Source organism: Somniosus microcephalus, chromosome 5 (genome assembly GCF_052327205.1).
Source record: "Somniosus microcephalus isolate GS21.2 chromosome 5, FLI_Smic_1.0, whole genome shotgun sequence".
Classification (NCBI taxonomy): domain Eukaryota; kingdom Metazoa; phylum Chordata; class Chondrichthyes; order Squaliformes; family Somniosidae; genus Somniosus; species Somniosus microcephalus.
In genome coordinates, this window is record NC_140991.1 from 279,688,463 (window position 1) to 279,706,576 (window position 18,114).

General features: G+C 44.6%; 1 protein-coding gene across 1 annotated transcript in view; it reads right to left on the minus strand.

Annotated features, from left to right (window-relative positions):
* Positions 1–1,203: 1,203 nt before the first annotated feature.
* The window catches only part of LOC147117756 (ankyrin repeat domain-containing protein 33B-like), an 80,427-nt gene continuing 63,516 nt past the window's right edge, over positions 1,204–18,114 (minus strand). Inside the window, exons 3-4 of the mRNA XM_085988997.1 lie at positions 10,279–10,419; positions 1,204–6,785 (exon numbers count right to left, since the gene is read on the minus strand). Coding sequence (XP_085845123.1) covers positions 5,851–6,785; positions 10,279–10,419 — 1,076 coding nt within the window. The 3' untranslated portion in view covers positions 1,204–5,850. The remainder of the gene's footprint in view (positions 6,786–10,278; positions 10,420–18,114) is intronic.

Sequence of the window (18,114 nt, forward strand, 5' to 3'; positions counted from 1 at the left end):
AGCCCACTTGCAGCGTGGTTTAGTGGTTAGGATTTGGCGCTTTCACCGCCGCGGCCCAGGTTCGATTCCCAGTCGGGGGACCTGACCTTTCTAATGGGCTCAAGGGGCTGAATTGCCTAATCCTGTTCCTGTGTTTTGCTGAGATCGATGTTTTTAAAAAAAAAAATACATTTCTACAATGGTGGCAAAAGAGGGTTTCACAGCCATTTCAGCGTATTCTGAAACTACGAACGAATAGTCATCAGAATACAGTTTAGTCCGAGATTGTGTGGATCAGGAAAGGGTCAAAACATTAGCATCAAAATGCCTTCTACAGAGGTTTAACAAAGAAAGTCTCTCCTATTGAAAGGGTGGGTGGAAGAAGATTCAGTAGAAACTTTCAAAAGGGGATTTGAATATATACATGAAAAGGAAAAATGTTCAGGGCTATAGGGAAAGAGCAGGGGAGTGGGACTAATTGGATAGCTCTTTCAAAGAGCCGGCAGAGGCACAATAGGCTGATTGACCACCTCCTGTGCCGTATGATTCTACTGCTGCCTTCTCAGTTTTTAGGAACTAGCTGATAAATGACCACACACCATTCACTGAATTATCTGAATCTCTCCTCTCTTGCTACATGGACATACCTTGTACATTTTCACCATGGACATCCAGTCTATCTACACCTCCACCCCCCCCATCAGGACGGCCTGCGGGATTTCCGCTTCTTCTTGAACGGAGGCCCAACCAGTCCCCATCCACCACCCTCCTCTGCCTGGCTAAATTTTTTCTTTGAACAATTTCTCCCTTGACTCCACTCACTTCTCCAAATGAGAATCCATGCCTGCCTTTTCGTGGGATACGTGGAACATTCATTGTTCCAGTCCCACTCAGGTCCCCCCCCTCTCACCTAGTTTTCCGGTACATTGCTGACTGCATCGGTACTGCTTCCTGCTCTTGCCCTGAACTGGAAAACTTCATTTAACTTGGCTCCCAATTTCCACCCCTCCCTCGCCTTCATATGGTCCATCTCTAACTCTTCCCTCGCCTTCTCTATCTTCATTGCTGGGGCTAGGCTGTCGACCAATTATCTACTATAAGCCCACCACTACCTTGATTACACTTCCTCCCATCCCACTTCCTGTTCAGGGCTCTATTTCATTCTCTGTTCTTTCCTGCCCCCCTGCCGCACCCCCCCCCCTTTCTCTGCCTCGGTACTTGCTTAAAAACTGTTACATCTCCAACTTCTTCCGGTTCTGACGAAAGGTCATCGACCTGAAATGTTAACTCTGTTTCTCTCTCCACAGATGCTGCCTGACCTGCTGAGTATTTCCAGCATTTTCTGGTTTTTATTATACCTTGTGCATAATTTGTTTCCTATTTAAACAATGCAAAGTCCTGTGGGACAAATCATTCCAGATAGCTCTGCCTTTGCCCAAAAAGAGAGACTCCTTTAGTAGAGATAAGTGGATACACAGTTGAGTTTGTGCAGTCACATGGTACGAACGTGGGCAGAGACAGTAGACTGAAATTAATTGTTGGATGCTCTATAAGATTTAAAACTAGCTGACGCAAATTGCTGGCTGTTAAATACCCGATGTGTTGTAAAGGAAATCCACTGGGACCCCGAATGTGCTGAAAAAGAAAATCTCACATTAACAAAATGAGTGGTCTGCATTTTCAGCCAGATTTTTTATTTTTTGCAAAAACGCAAAGTTTTCAAAATCAATTATCGTGTGAGTTTCAACCTTTTCATTTGACATTCAATATTTGATGCATTTTTGCAAGTACATATAATTATTGTCATTTAGTATTTTTTTCAGCAAGGATCAACCTTGGTAACATTCAAAGTGACAAGTTCCCACGTCAATTCAGCAAGTCCATAAAATTATTTTCAAACAAGACCTAAGTAGTAGTATGCAGCTGTTTTGTAAAAATAGCCTGGTATTGCACATTTTAAAAATTGCATATAAACATCTTACTCTGACAGTGTCGGACCATTACATTTTAAACAATGATGACACCTTAACTCATTCCCCTCTAATATAAAAACATCACCAGGGGGAAAATGTGCGACTATATTTTTTAAATTATTGCTAATTGGCAAACTAGCAGCAAAGACACCAGAATCCTGTGTAAAGGCATCCTGAGCGCCATAGCTGGTGTGGACTGCCTCATCCCTGAGTGCCCTGCCTTATATTGTTAAATGTATTCCATCCTAGGGCTAAAACATGCTACATCACTGACTGAAAACAGTGCTCGGTGGGCCGTTGGCCTCAGTTGAAGTTGGGTGCCACCAATAAAATGGAAGACACGTGTCAAGGTTCTCTTCTGGGATGATGCTTTTCCAGTAAGTGTACCCAAAGCAAATGATTCACAAGTACTGAAACTTCTTTGGTTGGGTGAATGTTGCAGCCAATATCACCCCATTGTGTGCTCTTTAGATTATGGTTTGTGGCTTTTTCTTGAAGGGGAGGTAAGATTGCAGAGGACATATGCGGTGGAGGTGGACATGGGCTGAAGGCCATTATCACACCAAGATCCAGATGGGCAATCCGTAGTAGAGCTAAAAGCCGCCTTTAGTTTCATTGATTGTAGCCCAAGGGTATAATAGAACAAATATTAACTACCAGATTTAAGCTGTAAAATGCTTTAAGCACTTTCCTTTGGGTTATTGAGTTGGCCTCTTCTCAAACTTTTAAAACAGTATATACAACACATATAGCTAAGTACAGAGTACCAATGATGGTCTGTGTTTTAACTTCACAAGCTAGGTAGACAATGGCAAAGTGGTAGCTTGGGATAGTCACTATTTGTAACATCTCAACTTCACATTACAATCAGTTAATAGACATGGGTCGTTTCTGACCTGGCACTGGCTACTTTTGCTAAATCTCTTGTTTAAATCAACTGGAAGTACATCAAAGTGAATTCCTCCCCAGAATATAATTAGTGTAATCCCACTGCTAATGCTAGTTATATGAGCCTAGTCATGCAAAGCTTGCTGTCCGAATCACACCAACAAGAAAGTGACTCCTGCCAGGACCGAAACCTTGGGTCATCTGATCTACTGCAGGCATTGAACAACCTCTGTGGCTCCTGTGTTAATGAAAATAGATTCTGGCATATTGATGCCGTGTAGGTAGTACTGCAGTATGATCACAGTTGGCTCAGCTGTTGGCATAGGCCCACAATACATAGACAAGCAGATTGACAGTAGTGTTCTGTGCATTTTAACGTCACAAACTAGATAGACACTGACGGGAGTGACATCTCATTCTGCCTTGTGGTTAGCAGCCTGGGTAAACAGGGCCTTTGATGCACTAGGCTGGATATCCCAGTCATCTGAAGAGCTGTCTTGTCACTATTGCCCTCACATTTTCCTTGTATATTTAACAGACTCTGTTAAAGGGCACTATCCTCCCTTGGAACGAGATCACTGTGCAAATTTGCCTTGCAGCATCCTACAAGATGTCATAAAGACGTGTAGCTGTTGAAAACTGCCTGAGGTGTTTCAAAACTAAGCCAGGTGTCTTAAATGAGCCCTAGACCAATAATGGGCCCTTCAAACAAAAAAATACTTCACACTTGCCAACCATTCAGAATTAATCTGAACAATCCAAGTTTAAAGTTACCCAAATGTGTCAAGTTTTTGAAAAGCGAGAAAACAGTTGGCAATGATGTAACGTGGCGTAATAAATGATCAAAGGCCTATAGTTGCCTTTTGTCCTACTGAACTGCAAAAGCCCATTAACTGCCTGATTGTCACCAGCCCCACTTTACAAAACAGCCATGATGACTTTTCCAGTATGGGCAATATAGAACTGTGGGGATGAGGTGAAAGAGTGCCAAGTCTGATGAAAAGAACTGAATTAATTGTATTTCATGTACTTATATGGAGCGCATTAAAGACAAGATGTCATGGCCTTGAGTCTTGTTCTGTATGTAATCTCAGGGCCTTGTTTTTCAGGGTTGGTGGTGCTGATTGTCTTATATGGCAAAATGTTGCACTTTATTTAGCTTTACATCTCTGATGTGAACAAAAAGGGGATAAGCAACACACCCTGAATGTTTGCTAACACAAGCCTTGCAGTAGAGTAGTGGCATTCATCATATGGTCCAAGAACCATTTGTGGCCGAACTCCTCCTCCGCTGTGACCTCTGGCTGACTTACTGCCCCCTATGTCTCGGGGCCTCTCCTCATGGCCTGAATGGCTATAGCGGATGGAGGTGGGAGTCAGTCCGCTCTCCCATTTCAAGAGGTAATCAGGAGCGTAACCGGAATCAGGAGACGACCGAATGTGGATTCAGATCCTTGGCTCATCACCTTTTGTGGGGCAGTTGGTTGGACCATGGGATCCCTGGAGCCCTCTAGTGGGATACTGCTTGGCTTTGTGGCGCTCAACGAAAGTTTAAATTTATAAATGGATTTCCGACTCCTTCACAGATCCATTTTAATTACCCCTCTCTGAAGATGCCCACTGCAATGATCACAGTTAGGGGTACCTATCACCTTGGATTGTTCCTGTTTCCCGTCATTGGTACGAGCTTGGACATTTACTCAGTTTTCAGACTAAGTGCGCATTTAAAAAAAAATGTTTCCTTATAAAAATGCTGATTGGTTATACCCCTTTCAAAAGACAACAGACTTCGCTGAAAATGACATGTAAAACTCTCACTCCTCAGTGGGCCTCGGTTTCTATGGTGCAGGTGTAACCTCTGCCACGGAAGAGCCAAAGGTCAAGCATATGCTCCGAATTCTTCCAAGCTTGCCTTTGTTATGTGAACCGAGCAGAATGACTGCAGTGAGCATCAGTAAATGAAGAATTCAGCATCAACAACAACTTGCAGAAGGAGACACACTTGAGCAGGTGACCAAAAGCTTGACCAAAGAGGTAGATTTTTTCCCTTAATCCCCCCTCCCCCACCCCACATAGACTTATCCATATTATGAAGTGTTTTCTTTAAATATAAATGCAAGGGAGATGAAGTGTTTGATTCTGCTACTTGTAGCTGGTTGTCTTACAGCTGTCCAATCCCTTTCTGCCAACTTCAGAAACAAAGAGAACTTCTCGACATTATCCACCAATTCACTGCCTAACTTACCATCATGTCCTTTCAAACATGTTGTGGCCATGGCTGTTCCGTCCAGTACAGTCACCATCAAAACAAATTCACTGCCCTGGGACAAATATTCATTTGTAGTTTGCGCCATACAACAATCAATAAAACCAGATTCCAATGTATTTTGGAGCATTAATTGATCAGATCAATGTGGGTTATCCAATGTGACTGCAGCACTGGAGCATTGCACAATTTAATAGACTCAATTGAACTGTTGACGTGTCAGACCTCTCGGTTCTATCGACCAGTTAAAGCTGTTAAAAGTGCAGGATGTGACGGCTATGCTGATCAGTACATTGGGTGCTCGAGGTATGAGGTCAGTGCTCCGTCAGTGCAGGCAAACCTGTAGAAAGCATTCACTGATGCTGTGACACTCAGCATATTAAACAGAAGACCAAATTGTCCGCATGGTGTATTAAAAACAAATAAAATGTCTTTGACAATTTGCGGACTTATGTGCTAAGCACAGTTTTAAAATTGTCTGGTGATAATAGAGAGGCATGATTTATTTTGCCTCTAGACACAAGGGCAGATTGCATTCAGTGAGCTGAAGATTTCAGAACACGTTATGTAAGTGAACAGGAAACAGCTAACCATATCCTGTGCCACTAAAATCATACTCGCCACAGCATAGCATGAATTATCCATTTCATTCAACTGTTTATCGATGATATTCTATGTGCTGCAATGGTAGGACAGGCCCATACACAACTCAGCTGTCCTCTCAGTAATAATACTTCCTATTGATCAAAGGAATCGATCAGAAGTGCAAGATCCCGATTTCTTTGTAGATTTTGTTTTACTTTCTTTTTTGAAAGGTCCTTTTTGTGCCTCCAACTTCCTTTTCGCTGCCATCCTGTCCGCTCTCTCTTTCTCCGCTTCTTCAGCTCTTATTTTCTCCTCTTCCTCCACTTTCTTTCTCTCCTCTTTCAATTCCTTGTACTTCCACTTGGGTAGTTCCAAGAAGTTACTGCCTGTCCCGCTGCTCTTTTGGCGTACACTCTCGGGATCATAAGTCGGGGTGGGCGCCTTGACCACGCGCACCTTGGGCACCACGATCCCAGGCTGCACGCTGCTCCACCTCAGCAAGGCCAAGGGCTTCAGGCTACCCCTCCTGGAGGAAGCGACGGTCACGTGTGTGGAGGGAGAGCTCTGTGACTGCAGGCTGGCTCTCCTTTCCTTCGTTTTGGGGACCATGACTAGCTGAGAGTTCTGAAATAATTTTTGGTGTTTAATATAATCCTTGTTCGGAGCTTTCACTTCCCGAGACTCCTGCTGCCTCAGGATCTCTTGCACCATGAACCTCCTCTTGCCCACACAAGGGGGGCTGCTCGGGCAGACTGTCCTGCACCCAGTCGCAACAAAAGGGCTGGAGATGGCGGTGGTCATCCTGACCATGTGGTCAAGCGGCCCGTCTTCTTCCGGATCATGGGGAAAGTTGATGGTCAAGGTTGACCTGATAGTCTCGCAGATTTTTTCCAAACAGTTCTTGGGCTCATTGGCTTTGGCTACGAGTTCTTTCAATTTAGGCCACTCGGGCTTGTACGTGTCACTGAATTGGACAGGACGAGGCTTGGCCAGGAGTTTGCGCATAAGAAAGATGGTCTCATACCGCCCTGTAAACTGTGCCCATTGTTGTGGGGTAAAACCCCTCCCTGGATCCGTGGCATTAATATCTGCACCTAGAGAGAAAATATATATGAATATAATGTATTTCTCCTTCTTTCAGAGTCTAACACCTAAAATAGAGTCTGAACCAATGAAGGAGGACCATCTGGAATTAATTATTTTCCAGAATTAGGTGTCAGCCTTGGCTCAGTGATGGCGCTCTCAACTCTGAGTCACAAGGTTGCGGGTTCAAGTCTCACTCCAGATTTTTGAGCACATAATCTAAGCTGACTCTCCAGTGCAGGACTGAGAGACCATTGCAGTGATGGAGGTGCCATCTTTCAGGTGAGACATTAAACCAAAGCACTGTCTGCCCGCTCAGGTGGACATAAAAATCCCATGGCACTATTTTGAAGAAGAGCAGGGGAGTTCTCCTGATGTCCTGACCAATATCTACCCCTCAACCAACATCATTAAAAACAGATTATCTGATAGATGGCACCCCATCTACCACCTTAAAAATTCACTCCCTCCACCACTGGCGCACCGTGGCTGCAGTGTGTACCATCTACAAGGTGCACTACAGCAACTCGCCAAGGCTTCTTCGGCAGCACCTCCCAAACCCGCGACCTCTTCCATCTAGGAGAAGGGAAGCAGGCGCATGGGAACACCGTTGCTGGAGTTTAACATCAGCAGAAACAAACATCAACTGTCGGAATGAACATGGTTCAGTCCTGGATGTGATTAACAGCAGTAGTAATAGCAGGATGAGACAATAGGACAGGTGGCCAAAAGCTTGGTGAAAGAGAAAGGTTTTAAGGAGCATCTTAAAGGAGAAGGGAGTGACGGAGAGGTTTGGGGAGGGAATTCCAGATCTTCAGGCTCAGGCAACTGAAGACATAGCTGCCAATGGTAGGATGGATAGAAACTGGGGATGTGCGAGAGGCCAGAGTTGGAGGAACGTAGAGTTCTCAGAGAGTTGTAGGGTTGGAGGAGGTTACAGAGATGGGGACAGTTTTGTACTGTGAATTTTCATCCACTCGGAGATGATTAGAAATTGCCCCAGGGCTTAGTCATGGGTGAGCTGCGGCCCATCCAATTAGTATCCAGGCCCATCCAAATCCGATGAGCTGGGTGTTTAAGAGGAGGCAAAGTTTAGGTTCCCGATCAGTAACTCGGGTAATGAGGTAAATAAGCCGTGCACAGAATTCTGTGGGATAGTCTCTTTCAAATATCCCTCAGTGCACCGTAAGAAAAGGCAGTACTGCTGTTACTGGTTGGTGAAGATAGCTGCATACAGTATTTGTTTTTCAGAGCAGCAGCAAAGAAAGTATCAGAGCAGCAGTGTAAACCAGAGCATTGTCCGACCACCATAAGTTGGGGCCTATCCAAAATTCCATTCCTAGCTATGCCACTGAGCTGCCCAGACTCATATTACATCCATGGGCCGAATGGTCTCTTTCTGTGCTGTAAGATTATATGATTCTATAACCATTCTATAGCCAGCAAAGAGAGGACACTTTCATCTTGGAAGCCCAGCCTAGATTGGAAATCAGATTGCCTGAGGTGTCCCTAGCATTATCCAGTCTTCAATGAGCTCGCCTTATTATGGAGCTGCCTATAGAATAGGACACTGGCATTGCTGTGCTAAAAGGGCATTATCTATCATTGGGTCGCTGGGTCAAAATCCTGGAACACTCTACCTAACAGCATTGTAGGAGAACTTTCACCACACGGACTGCAGCAGTTCAAGAAGGCGGCCCGCCACCACCTTCTCAAGGGCAACTAGGGATGGGCAATAAATGCCGGCCTTGCCAGCTATGCCCATATTCCCAGAATGAATTTTTTTTTAAATGTTAGTCAATGGCCAAGTATTTATTTTCTATTGCATTCTATGCCCATTGATGATGGTGTTCTATTGATGCCTCTGTAACTCGAGAACAACACAGCATAATATTTTTTTTCAATTAATTGGCCTGTACAGATCTCTGAACTCATTGGAAATTTAGGATCCCCTCGCAAAATTCATTAAGAGTGCCATCTATGAGGTCCTGCAGTGCATTGAACACCAGTTTCTAGCTCGACTGCAATTGTAGGGCGTGGTTCCAAGCACTTCCCTCCACGGATTTTGGCTATGCTATTGTGAGGAGTGCCCAGACCAGAGGTTAAGGAACTTGGCTCATTGTGCCTCAGCCTCTTCAACAGCACCTCCCAAACCCGTGACCTCTACCACCTTAGAAGGACAAGGGCAGCAGGCGCATGGGAACACCACCACCTCCAAGTCCCCCTCCACGTCACACATCATCCTGACTTGGAAATATATCACTCGCTGGGTCAAAATCCTGGAACTCCCTAACAGCACTGTGGGAGTACCTTCACCACACGGACTGCAGCAGTTCAAGAAGGCGACTCACCACCACCTTCTCGAGGGCAATTAGGGATGGTCAATAAATGCCGGCCTTGCCAGCAACGCCTACATCCAGTGAATGAATAAAAAAAAGTAGGGGAAAATAATTGATACCCGCTCTGACACAGAACCCAGGTGAGAAGTGCCCATCGCAGGTGAAATTACCATGTGTAGCCATACGCCAGAATTTCAAAGCTGCTTTGCCTTCTTGGCACGTCAAACCGCAAGCTGATTCGATTGCTGATCGAAATTGACGCCAACGAAAGCCCTTTCTGTAGGCCAAAGTTGAACTGTGATTGAAGGTTCAAGAAACACGACAGAGGGAGCTGTTCTACTGGGAGCTACACGTCCTGTAACTCATTCATTGCCACTGTCAGCTCACACTTTACAGGCTTCATCCACGCTACAATGCTGCAGAGGATCATTTGGTATCTGCCACTGCCTGGGATTAGAATCATAGAGCACAGAAGGAAGCAATTCATCTCAATGTGCCTCTGCCGGCTCTTTGAAATTAGTCCCACTCCCCTGCTCTTGCCCCATAGCCCTGCAAATTTTTCCTTTTCAAGTATATATCCAATTCTCTTTTGCAAGTTACTACTGAATCTGTTTCCACTGCGCTTCCAGGAAGTGCATTCCAGATCATAAATCACTGCGTAAAAAGAAATTCTCCTCATCTCCCCTTTGGTTCTTTTGCCAATCATCTTAAATCTGTGTCCTCTGGTTACCGAGCCTCCCACCAGTGGAAACAGTTTCTCCCTATGTATGCTATCAAAACCTTTCATAATTTTGAACACCTCTATTAAATCTCCTCTTAACATTCTCTGCTGTAAGGAGAATAATCCCACCTTCTCTAGTATCTCCACATAACTAAAGTCCCTCATCACTGGTACCATTCTAGTAAATCTCCTCTGCACCCTCTTCAAGGCCTGGACATCCTTCCGAAAGTGTGGTGCCCAGAATTGGACACAATACACCACTGATTTATATGGTTCAGCATAACTTCCTTGCTTTAGTACTCTATTCCTCTATTTATAAACCCAGGAATCCGTATGCTTTTTTAAACAGCCTGATCTACTTGTCCTGCCACCTTTACTGGGGATTGTATTAGGAACAGGGACAAGATGCCATTCACCGTCATCAATGACATCGTCAGTACCTACCCGCCAACATCAGGGCTCTGACACAATCCGTTCTCCCTTGCATTCCTGCTTTCATCAGCGCAGTGAACCCGTGGACGTTCCTCCTCTCGATGTTAATTCCGGGAAAATAGTTCAGCAAGTAATTTGTGATCATAATGTGTCCTGCAAAAAGTATGGTGCAATGGTGCTTAGAGACTGCAAATCACAAAGAAACATATGCACAGCAACCACATGCAGGGGAGTGGGTCTTAGTCTACACAGACAAATGTTGTAGAAAAAGTAAAGTGTTAAGGGGGGTTGCGAAAGAGCTCTTTCGCTTCTGGGACCTAAGTTTGAATCCATCACTGACTCATCCTCTGTCTCTCTCAGTGCTGTGAGATTTACACCATTTATCCCTGGAGATGTATTTGTTTTGAACAGTAGCATAGCGGTTATGTCACTGGGCTAGTAATCCAGAGGCCTGGACTAATGATCCAGAGACGTGAGTGCAAATCCCACCAGGACAGCTGAGGAATTTAAAATCAGTTAATTAAATAAATCTGGAATAAAAAGCTAGTATCAATAATGTTGACCACGAAACTATCGGATTGTCGTAAAAACCCAACTGGTTCACTAATGTCCTCTAGGGAAGGAAATCTGCCATCCTTACCTGGTCTGGCCGATATATGACTCCATCTCCACAGCAATGTGGTTTACTCTTAGCTGCCATCTGAAATGGCCACTAGCAAGCCACACTGTCATATCAAAAAAAACTGCTACGATGTACTGCAGTGGTTCAAGAAGGTGGCTCACCACCACCACCTTCTCAAGGGCAATTAGAGACAGGCAATAAATGTTTGCCTTGTAAAGGAATAAGCCATATAACCTATTCAGAAAAATACACTATCTTATGAAAGAATTCAGAAGAATGAGAGGCGATCTTATCGAAACATATAAGATTGTGGGGGGCTTGATCGGGTGGATGCGGTGAGGATGTTTCCACTGATGGGTGAGACTAGAACTAGGGGGCATAATCTTAGAATAAGGGGCTGCCCTTTCAAAACTGAGATGAGGAGAAACTTCTTCACTCAGAGGGTAGTAAATCTATGGAATTTGCTACCCCAGAGAGCTGTGGAAGCTGCGACATTCAATAAATTTAAAACGGAGATAGACAGTTTCCTAGCAGATAAGGGAATTAGGGGTTACGGGGAGCGGGCAGGGAAGTGGACGTGAGTCTAGGTTCGGATCAGCCATGATCCTACTGAATGGCGGAGCAGGCCCGAGGGGCCGGATGGCCGACTCCTGCTCCTACTTCTTATGTTCTTATTAATTCTAGCCTTATTGAAACATGACAAACTGGGTTTGGAAATTTAGAAACCTAACGATGAAATAGCTGTGAAAGAATTCTGGCTATTAGGATAAGACAGTTGTTGACCCTGAATAAATAACCTTATTGAAACAGAAGGTGCATGGCTCCGACAGGCTGACCTTTGGGAACAAAAACAATGGTTCACCCTGGATAAGGTGTTCTAATTTAAACTTCGTAAAGATGGCAAATAAGATAAGGAACATCTGTCCTCGTAAAGGTGACATAAAATAAGGAACAACTGCCTTTCACACCGTTCTATATGGTAAACTCAGAACACCTGGAGATGAGACAAGATTCTGGCTGATGTAGCAGTAAGAATTGCAGAGTTCAGCAGAAAGATGAATAGGGATAATTGACTTGCATCAGCAGAAACTTTAAAGGAAGTACCACTGGAAAAGGGTATAAATATTGAAGTTTCAAATGGGATATCAGACTCGCTTTAATTAGGCAAAGCGATTCTCGACTACAGAGGCAGCTCTGTAGTCTCCAACTCTTTGTACCTCGGGGATCAAAGGTACTTGATATTGATGGATATCCTGTATAGAAAATTTAAAGAACTGTAGCAAAGTTAAGATTTAAACATAATATTCCCTGTTAAAAAGATAGTATTTTTTCTCTTTTTAGAACTGTTAATGTTGCGATTGACTGATTCACCAACTGTAAATTGCATGTTGGTTCTTTTAATAAATCTCTATCTATTTTTAGAATTATCTCACATAAGTCTTCTGTATCAATAACTCGCGAGCTCAATTTCTGTACACTCTTTGGTGAAGAGTTACAGAATTCTGGAGGAGATCTCCGGACCCTCATAATATCCGGGACATTACAGTCTAGCTAAACTTATTAAAAGCGCTATCTGGAGGACGGTAACATTCTCGGGTTGTTCCTTTCCTTTAGGGAGAGATAGCCCGGACCTTTAGACCCAATTAAGCATCTTTAGGATTCGGCTACCTCAAACTTTAGTTGAAAGTGAACGTCTGAGAAATACACCTGATCCGGGGTAGCCCTAAAGGGGCTAGGACTAGTAAATATCCATGCAGCATTACCAGCGACGCCCATATCATGTGAATGAATACATTTTTTTAAACTAACCAGAAGAGGAGGTTCCATGAATATCTCCATCCTCAATGATGGCAGAACCTAACATGCAGGTGCACAAGACAAGGTTGAAGCGTTTGCAACCATCTTCAGCCAGAAGTGCTGAGTGGATGATCTATCTCAGCCTCCTCCTGAGGACCCCACCATCACAGAAGCCAGTCTTCAGCCAAGTCGATTCATTCCACGTGAGATCAAGAAATGGCTGAGCGCACTGGATACAGCAAAGGCTATGGTCCCCGACAACATCCCGGCTATTGCACTGAAGACTTGTGCTCCAGAACTGGCCGTGCCTCTAGCCAAACTGTTCCAGTACAGCTACAACACTGGTATCCACCCGACAATGTGGAAAACTGCCCAGGTATCTCCCGTGCACAAAAAGCAGGACAAATCCAATCCAGCCAATTACCGCCCCATCAGTCTACTCTCAATCATCAGCAAAGTGATGGAAGGTGTCATCGAGAGTGCTATCAAGTGGCACTTACTCACCAATAACCTGCTCACTGATGCTCAGTTTGGGTTCCGCCAGGACCACTCGACTCTAGACTTCATTACAGCCTTTGTCCAAACATGGACAAAAGAACTGAATTCCAGAGGTGAGGTGAGAGTAACTGCCCTTGACATCAAGGCAGCATTTGACCAAGTGTGGCATCAAGGAGCCCTAGTAAAATTGAAGTCAATGGGAATCAGGGGAAAAACTCTCCACTGGCTGGAGTCATACCTAGCACAAAGGAAGATGGTTGTTGTTGCTGGAGGTCAATCATCTCAGCCCCAGGACATCGCTGCAGGAGTTCCTCAGGGCAGTGTCCTCGGCCCAACCATCTTCAGCTGCTTCATCAATGTCCTTCTCTCCATCATGAGGTCAGAAGTGAGGATGTTCGCTGATGATTACAGTGTTCAGTTCCATTCGCAACTCCTCAGAAAATGAAGCAGTCCATGCCTGCATGCAGCAAGATCTGGATCACATTCAGGCTTGGGCTGATAAGTGGCAAGTAACATTCGCGCCACACAAGTGCCAAGCAATGACTATCTCCAACAAGCAAGAGTCTAACCACCTCCTCTTGATATTCAATGGCATTGGGGGTCACCATTGACCAGAAACTTAACTGGACCAGCCAATTAAATACTGTGGCTACAAGAGCAGGTCAGAGGCTGGGTATTCTGCGGCGAGTGGCTCATCTTCTGACTCCCCAAAGCCTTTCCACCATCTACAAGGCACAAGTCAGGAGTATGATGGAATACTCGCCACTTACCTGGATGAGTGTAACTCCAACAACACTCAACAAGCTCGACACCATCCAGGACAAAGCATGGTGGATGGGGTGCTTGATTGGCACCCCATCCACCACTTTAAACATTCACTCCCTCCACCACCGGTGTACCATGGCTGCAGTGTGTACCATCTACAAGATTGCACTGCAGCAACTCGCCAAGGCTTCTTCGGCAGCACCACTCAAACCCGCGACCTCTACTACATAGAAGGACAAGGGCAGCAGGCGCATGGAGGGGAACCTACAGATGGTGGTGTTCCCAAGTCGCACATCCTCCTGACTTGGAAATATATCGCTGGGTCAAAATCCTGGAACTCCCTCCCTAACAGCAATGTGGGAGTACCTTCACCACAAGGATTGCAGTGGTTCAAGAAGGCGGCTCACCACCACCTTCTCAAGGGCAATTAGGGATGGGCAATAAATGCTGGCCTTGCCAGCAATGCCCACATCCTGGAATGAATAAAAAAAGAGTCCTTTAACAAAAGAACTTGTATTTATATAACACCTTTCACAACCTCAGGATGTCCAAAGCGTTTCACAGCCAATGAAATAGTTTTTGAAGTGTAGTCAATGTAGTACTGCAGGAAACACAGCAGCCAATTTGCACACAGCATGGTCCCACAAACAACAATGTGATAATAGCTAGATAATCTGTTTTTGCCAGTTGATTGAGGGATAAATATTAGCCGGACACCAGGCAGAACTCCCCTGCTCTTCAAAATAGTGCCATGGGATCTTTTACATCCACCTGAGACTTTGACAGCAAGAGATATATGCAGTTAAGTTTGGACACACTCAATTTAAAGAGTATATTTTCCTTCATTTTCTAATGTTAGTGAATGAAAATCAGCACGAGTATAAAATGGGGAAAATCAGCTTTACAGTCTTACCAGTTTTATCACCAACATAGATGGAAATGAGGAAAAATATCCCCGCCCCCCTCCCCCCGCCATTCCTAACGGGCACAGATCCAGAGCACAAAGATGTCTATATTCGAAATCAAATTTACATTAAGTTACCAGCCTCACTCAGAAAAACCATAAGGATGGCAGATGTGGTGAATGGAAACAAAAACATCTCACATGGATGCATTACTTCTGATGCTGGGGTTGAGGCATATTGTTGATTTTTACTTTCGTTGGCATTTCTCCACAGAATATACAAGTTACATTATTGTTCTTGCAGTCACGTAGGCTGCTCGCCAAATTCCTCTCTTAGCACAGTGCTAATCGTTAACCCTACCCCAGCATGAGATGAAGAATGACACTTATATGTTCTGTTGTGGGTTGGATTCCTGGGTTTTTTTTGCTGTGAATTTCACACAGATGTCATCCTTGAGGAGTGGGTGGGGCCCATGTCCTTCTGTAGGAGCCATCATGAGGAGTGGGTGGGGCCCATGTCCTTCTGTAGGAGCCATAATGAGGAGAGGGTGGGGTCAATGTCCTTCTGTAGGAATCCGGTTGGCAACAGGGTAAGTGAACCTCCGAGGGCCCAATGACATATGACGTAGGATGCTTCGTACAGTACTGCTGAAAGTCCCAACCTCAGAAGGGAAAACTGCAGTGACCGGCAGATTTGAATCCCAAATCCTGATCTGATCCAAGCACTTCCCCGAAGTGTTGGTTGCCTGATCGGACACTCCTGACAAGCAGCAGCACTCGGTTGGAACAGTATTTGAGAAATTGTGGGCCTGCAGACCTTGACTTTCTCTCCATTTGAAGTATTGCCGAGAGTGCCCGATTGGGGGTACAGCTCTCAACTCTTCGGGTCGCAGCACTGGACCTTCAACCAGCTATTGTCATGCCAACCTTACGACCTTAACGGGCTGCATAGGCTTCTAGGGTGGCACAGGTACCACTGAATAATACACTAACCCTAAACTGGATTGAGTCGACTTAAGCTTTCTAAAGTACAGTATCTGTTATCTCACTGCTGGTATGTTGGCCTTCATTGCAAGAGGATTTGAGTACAGGAGCAAGGATGTCTTACTACAGTTATACAGGGCCTTGGTGAGACCACACCTGGAGTACATGTGCAGTTTTGGTCTCCTTACCTAAGGAAGGATATACTTGCCATAGAGAGAGTGCAGCGAAGGTTCACCAGACTGATTCCTGGGATAGCAGGACTGTTGTACGAGGAGAGATTGGATTGACTAGGCCTGTATTCACTAGAGTTTAGAAGAATGAGAGGGGATCTCATTGAAACATATAAAATTCTGACAGGGCTAGACAGACTGGATGCAGGGAGGATGTTACCCCTGGCTGGGGGGTCTAGAACCAGGGGTCACAGTCTCAGGATACGGGGTAGGACATTTAGGACTGAGATGAGGAGAAATTTCTTCACTCAGAGGGTGGTGAACCTGTGGAATTCTTTACCACAGAAGGCTGTGGAGGCCAAGTCACTGAATATATTTAAGAAGGAGATAGATAGATTTCTAGACACAAAAGGCATCAAGTGATATGGTATTGAGATAGAGGATCAGCCATGATCATATTGAATGGTGGAGCAGGCTCGAAGGGCCGAATGGCCTACTCCTGCTATTTTTCTATGCTCTCACCAGCTCAGCTTGATTAGGTTGGACCAGAATCCTCAGTTTACCCCTTCAATGCAGTAAGAGAATGGGAGATTACTGGAGGTGGTGGCTTTTAACAGTAGTGGTAAACATCGAGGATAAAAACTTAGCTAGTTTGCCAGATGGACCTCCTCCAGGCTGTTTGCTCAGGCATTATCCTCAATCAATATCCACCCAATGTATCTTTGATTACTTATAGTGCATATATGAAGGTGCTTGTTAACAACTGAACTGCAGTGATCTTTCTGTTATTAATTCTGAATTCCTTCTAGTTGTGAATGCCGAGATTTTCCAGTTGAATGCTTATCAAGGGATACTGTGTGCATGTGCTCATCACTGCAAGCAAATCCCAAGTAGCAATGATGGGCAGACATCTAACTTTGACCATCTCTCGATATAAAAACCGAGGAAAACGTGTCCCTATAATCATATCTCTAAATGGAGGGACCTGGAGTTTCTGCACAATTTCCACCCAGATATCAGTGTAATCTGGGCAGAATCGATTGAAATAGCGCTAAAGATTGCGGAATTTTAAGCATATATGAGTTGCGCTCATAACCACTTTAGGCTGGAGAATCCACGATCTTTTAGCCTGGTTCAAAAGTCCATTCCCTCGAAGCAGTCCCCGCCCACTAAACTGGCATAGCGAGTTTCTGCCAATTGCGCCCGTCCAGAGGAGTTCATCACATTGTGCCCAGGTTCTCGGGTGCACAGGCATCCGTGGTCACATGAATCCAGCGTTAGTCACCTGACCTGCAGAGACCAGCAGTCAATTGAAGCCAATTAAAAAGTAAGACCACCAATTAAAAAGTAAGACCAAGAGTATTGAATCAGTCAGTTGAAGAATGGCTCATTTCCTGGCAATCCCACTCCTCTTTGTGATGCTGGAGGGTGGTCTGTTCCAGTCACCAATTGATTAAGATCGATAACACTGCTTGATTGTGCGGATCTATGGGAAATGTCATGTTGGGGCTTTTGCTACTGAATTTACGCAGAAACTTGGCCGTAACTTCATCTTGGCAAAACCGGCGCAATGTCCAGCGTATTCTGCCGATTGCGTCCGCAGCGGAAACTCCACGCCAGGCTGTTGTGTTGACATTGTGAAACCTGCTTGCTGTTAATGGCGGCTTACTTACTCTTGTGTCTGGTCAAATCGTTTGGCCCACAACCCACTGGCCCATCACGGTTTGTTTTTAATTTCCTATAATCTGTCTCGCTGGGTGAAGCTATCCTATTAAATTCTGCACCTGTACCCCTTCTTGATGACCGCACATTTCCCACAATATAATACTGTTCTTGGGAGCCCAGGCTTTTCTCTGTTCTAGTGAGATGTGTGCTGTACTGGATGTTCCATCATCATATTGTGGGAATCAATCAAAGCACCAGGCATGTGTTTCAGTTAAAGTAGAAACATGTCTTTTTTCAATTTTTATGTTGCTCATCTATATTATTCTTATATGCTTTCTTGTAAATCTATGTAAATCCTTTGTAGATTTGTAAATTTACATACAGAGCAATAGATACATTTTAAGATAATTGGTAAAAGAACCAGGGTTTTTCTTTTACATAAC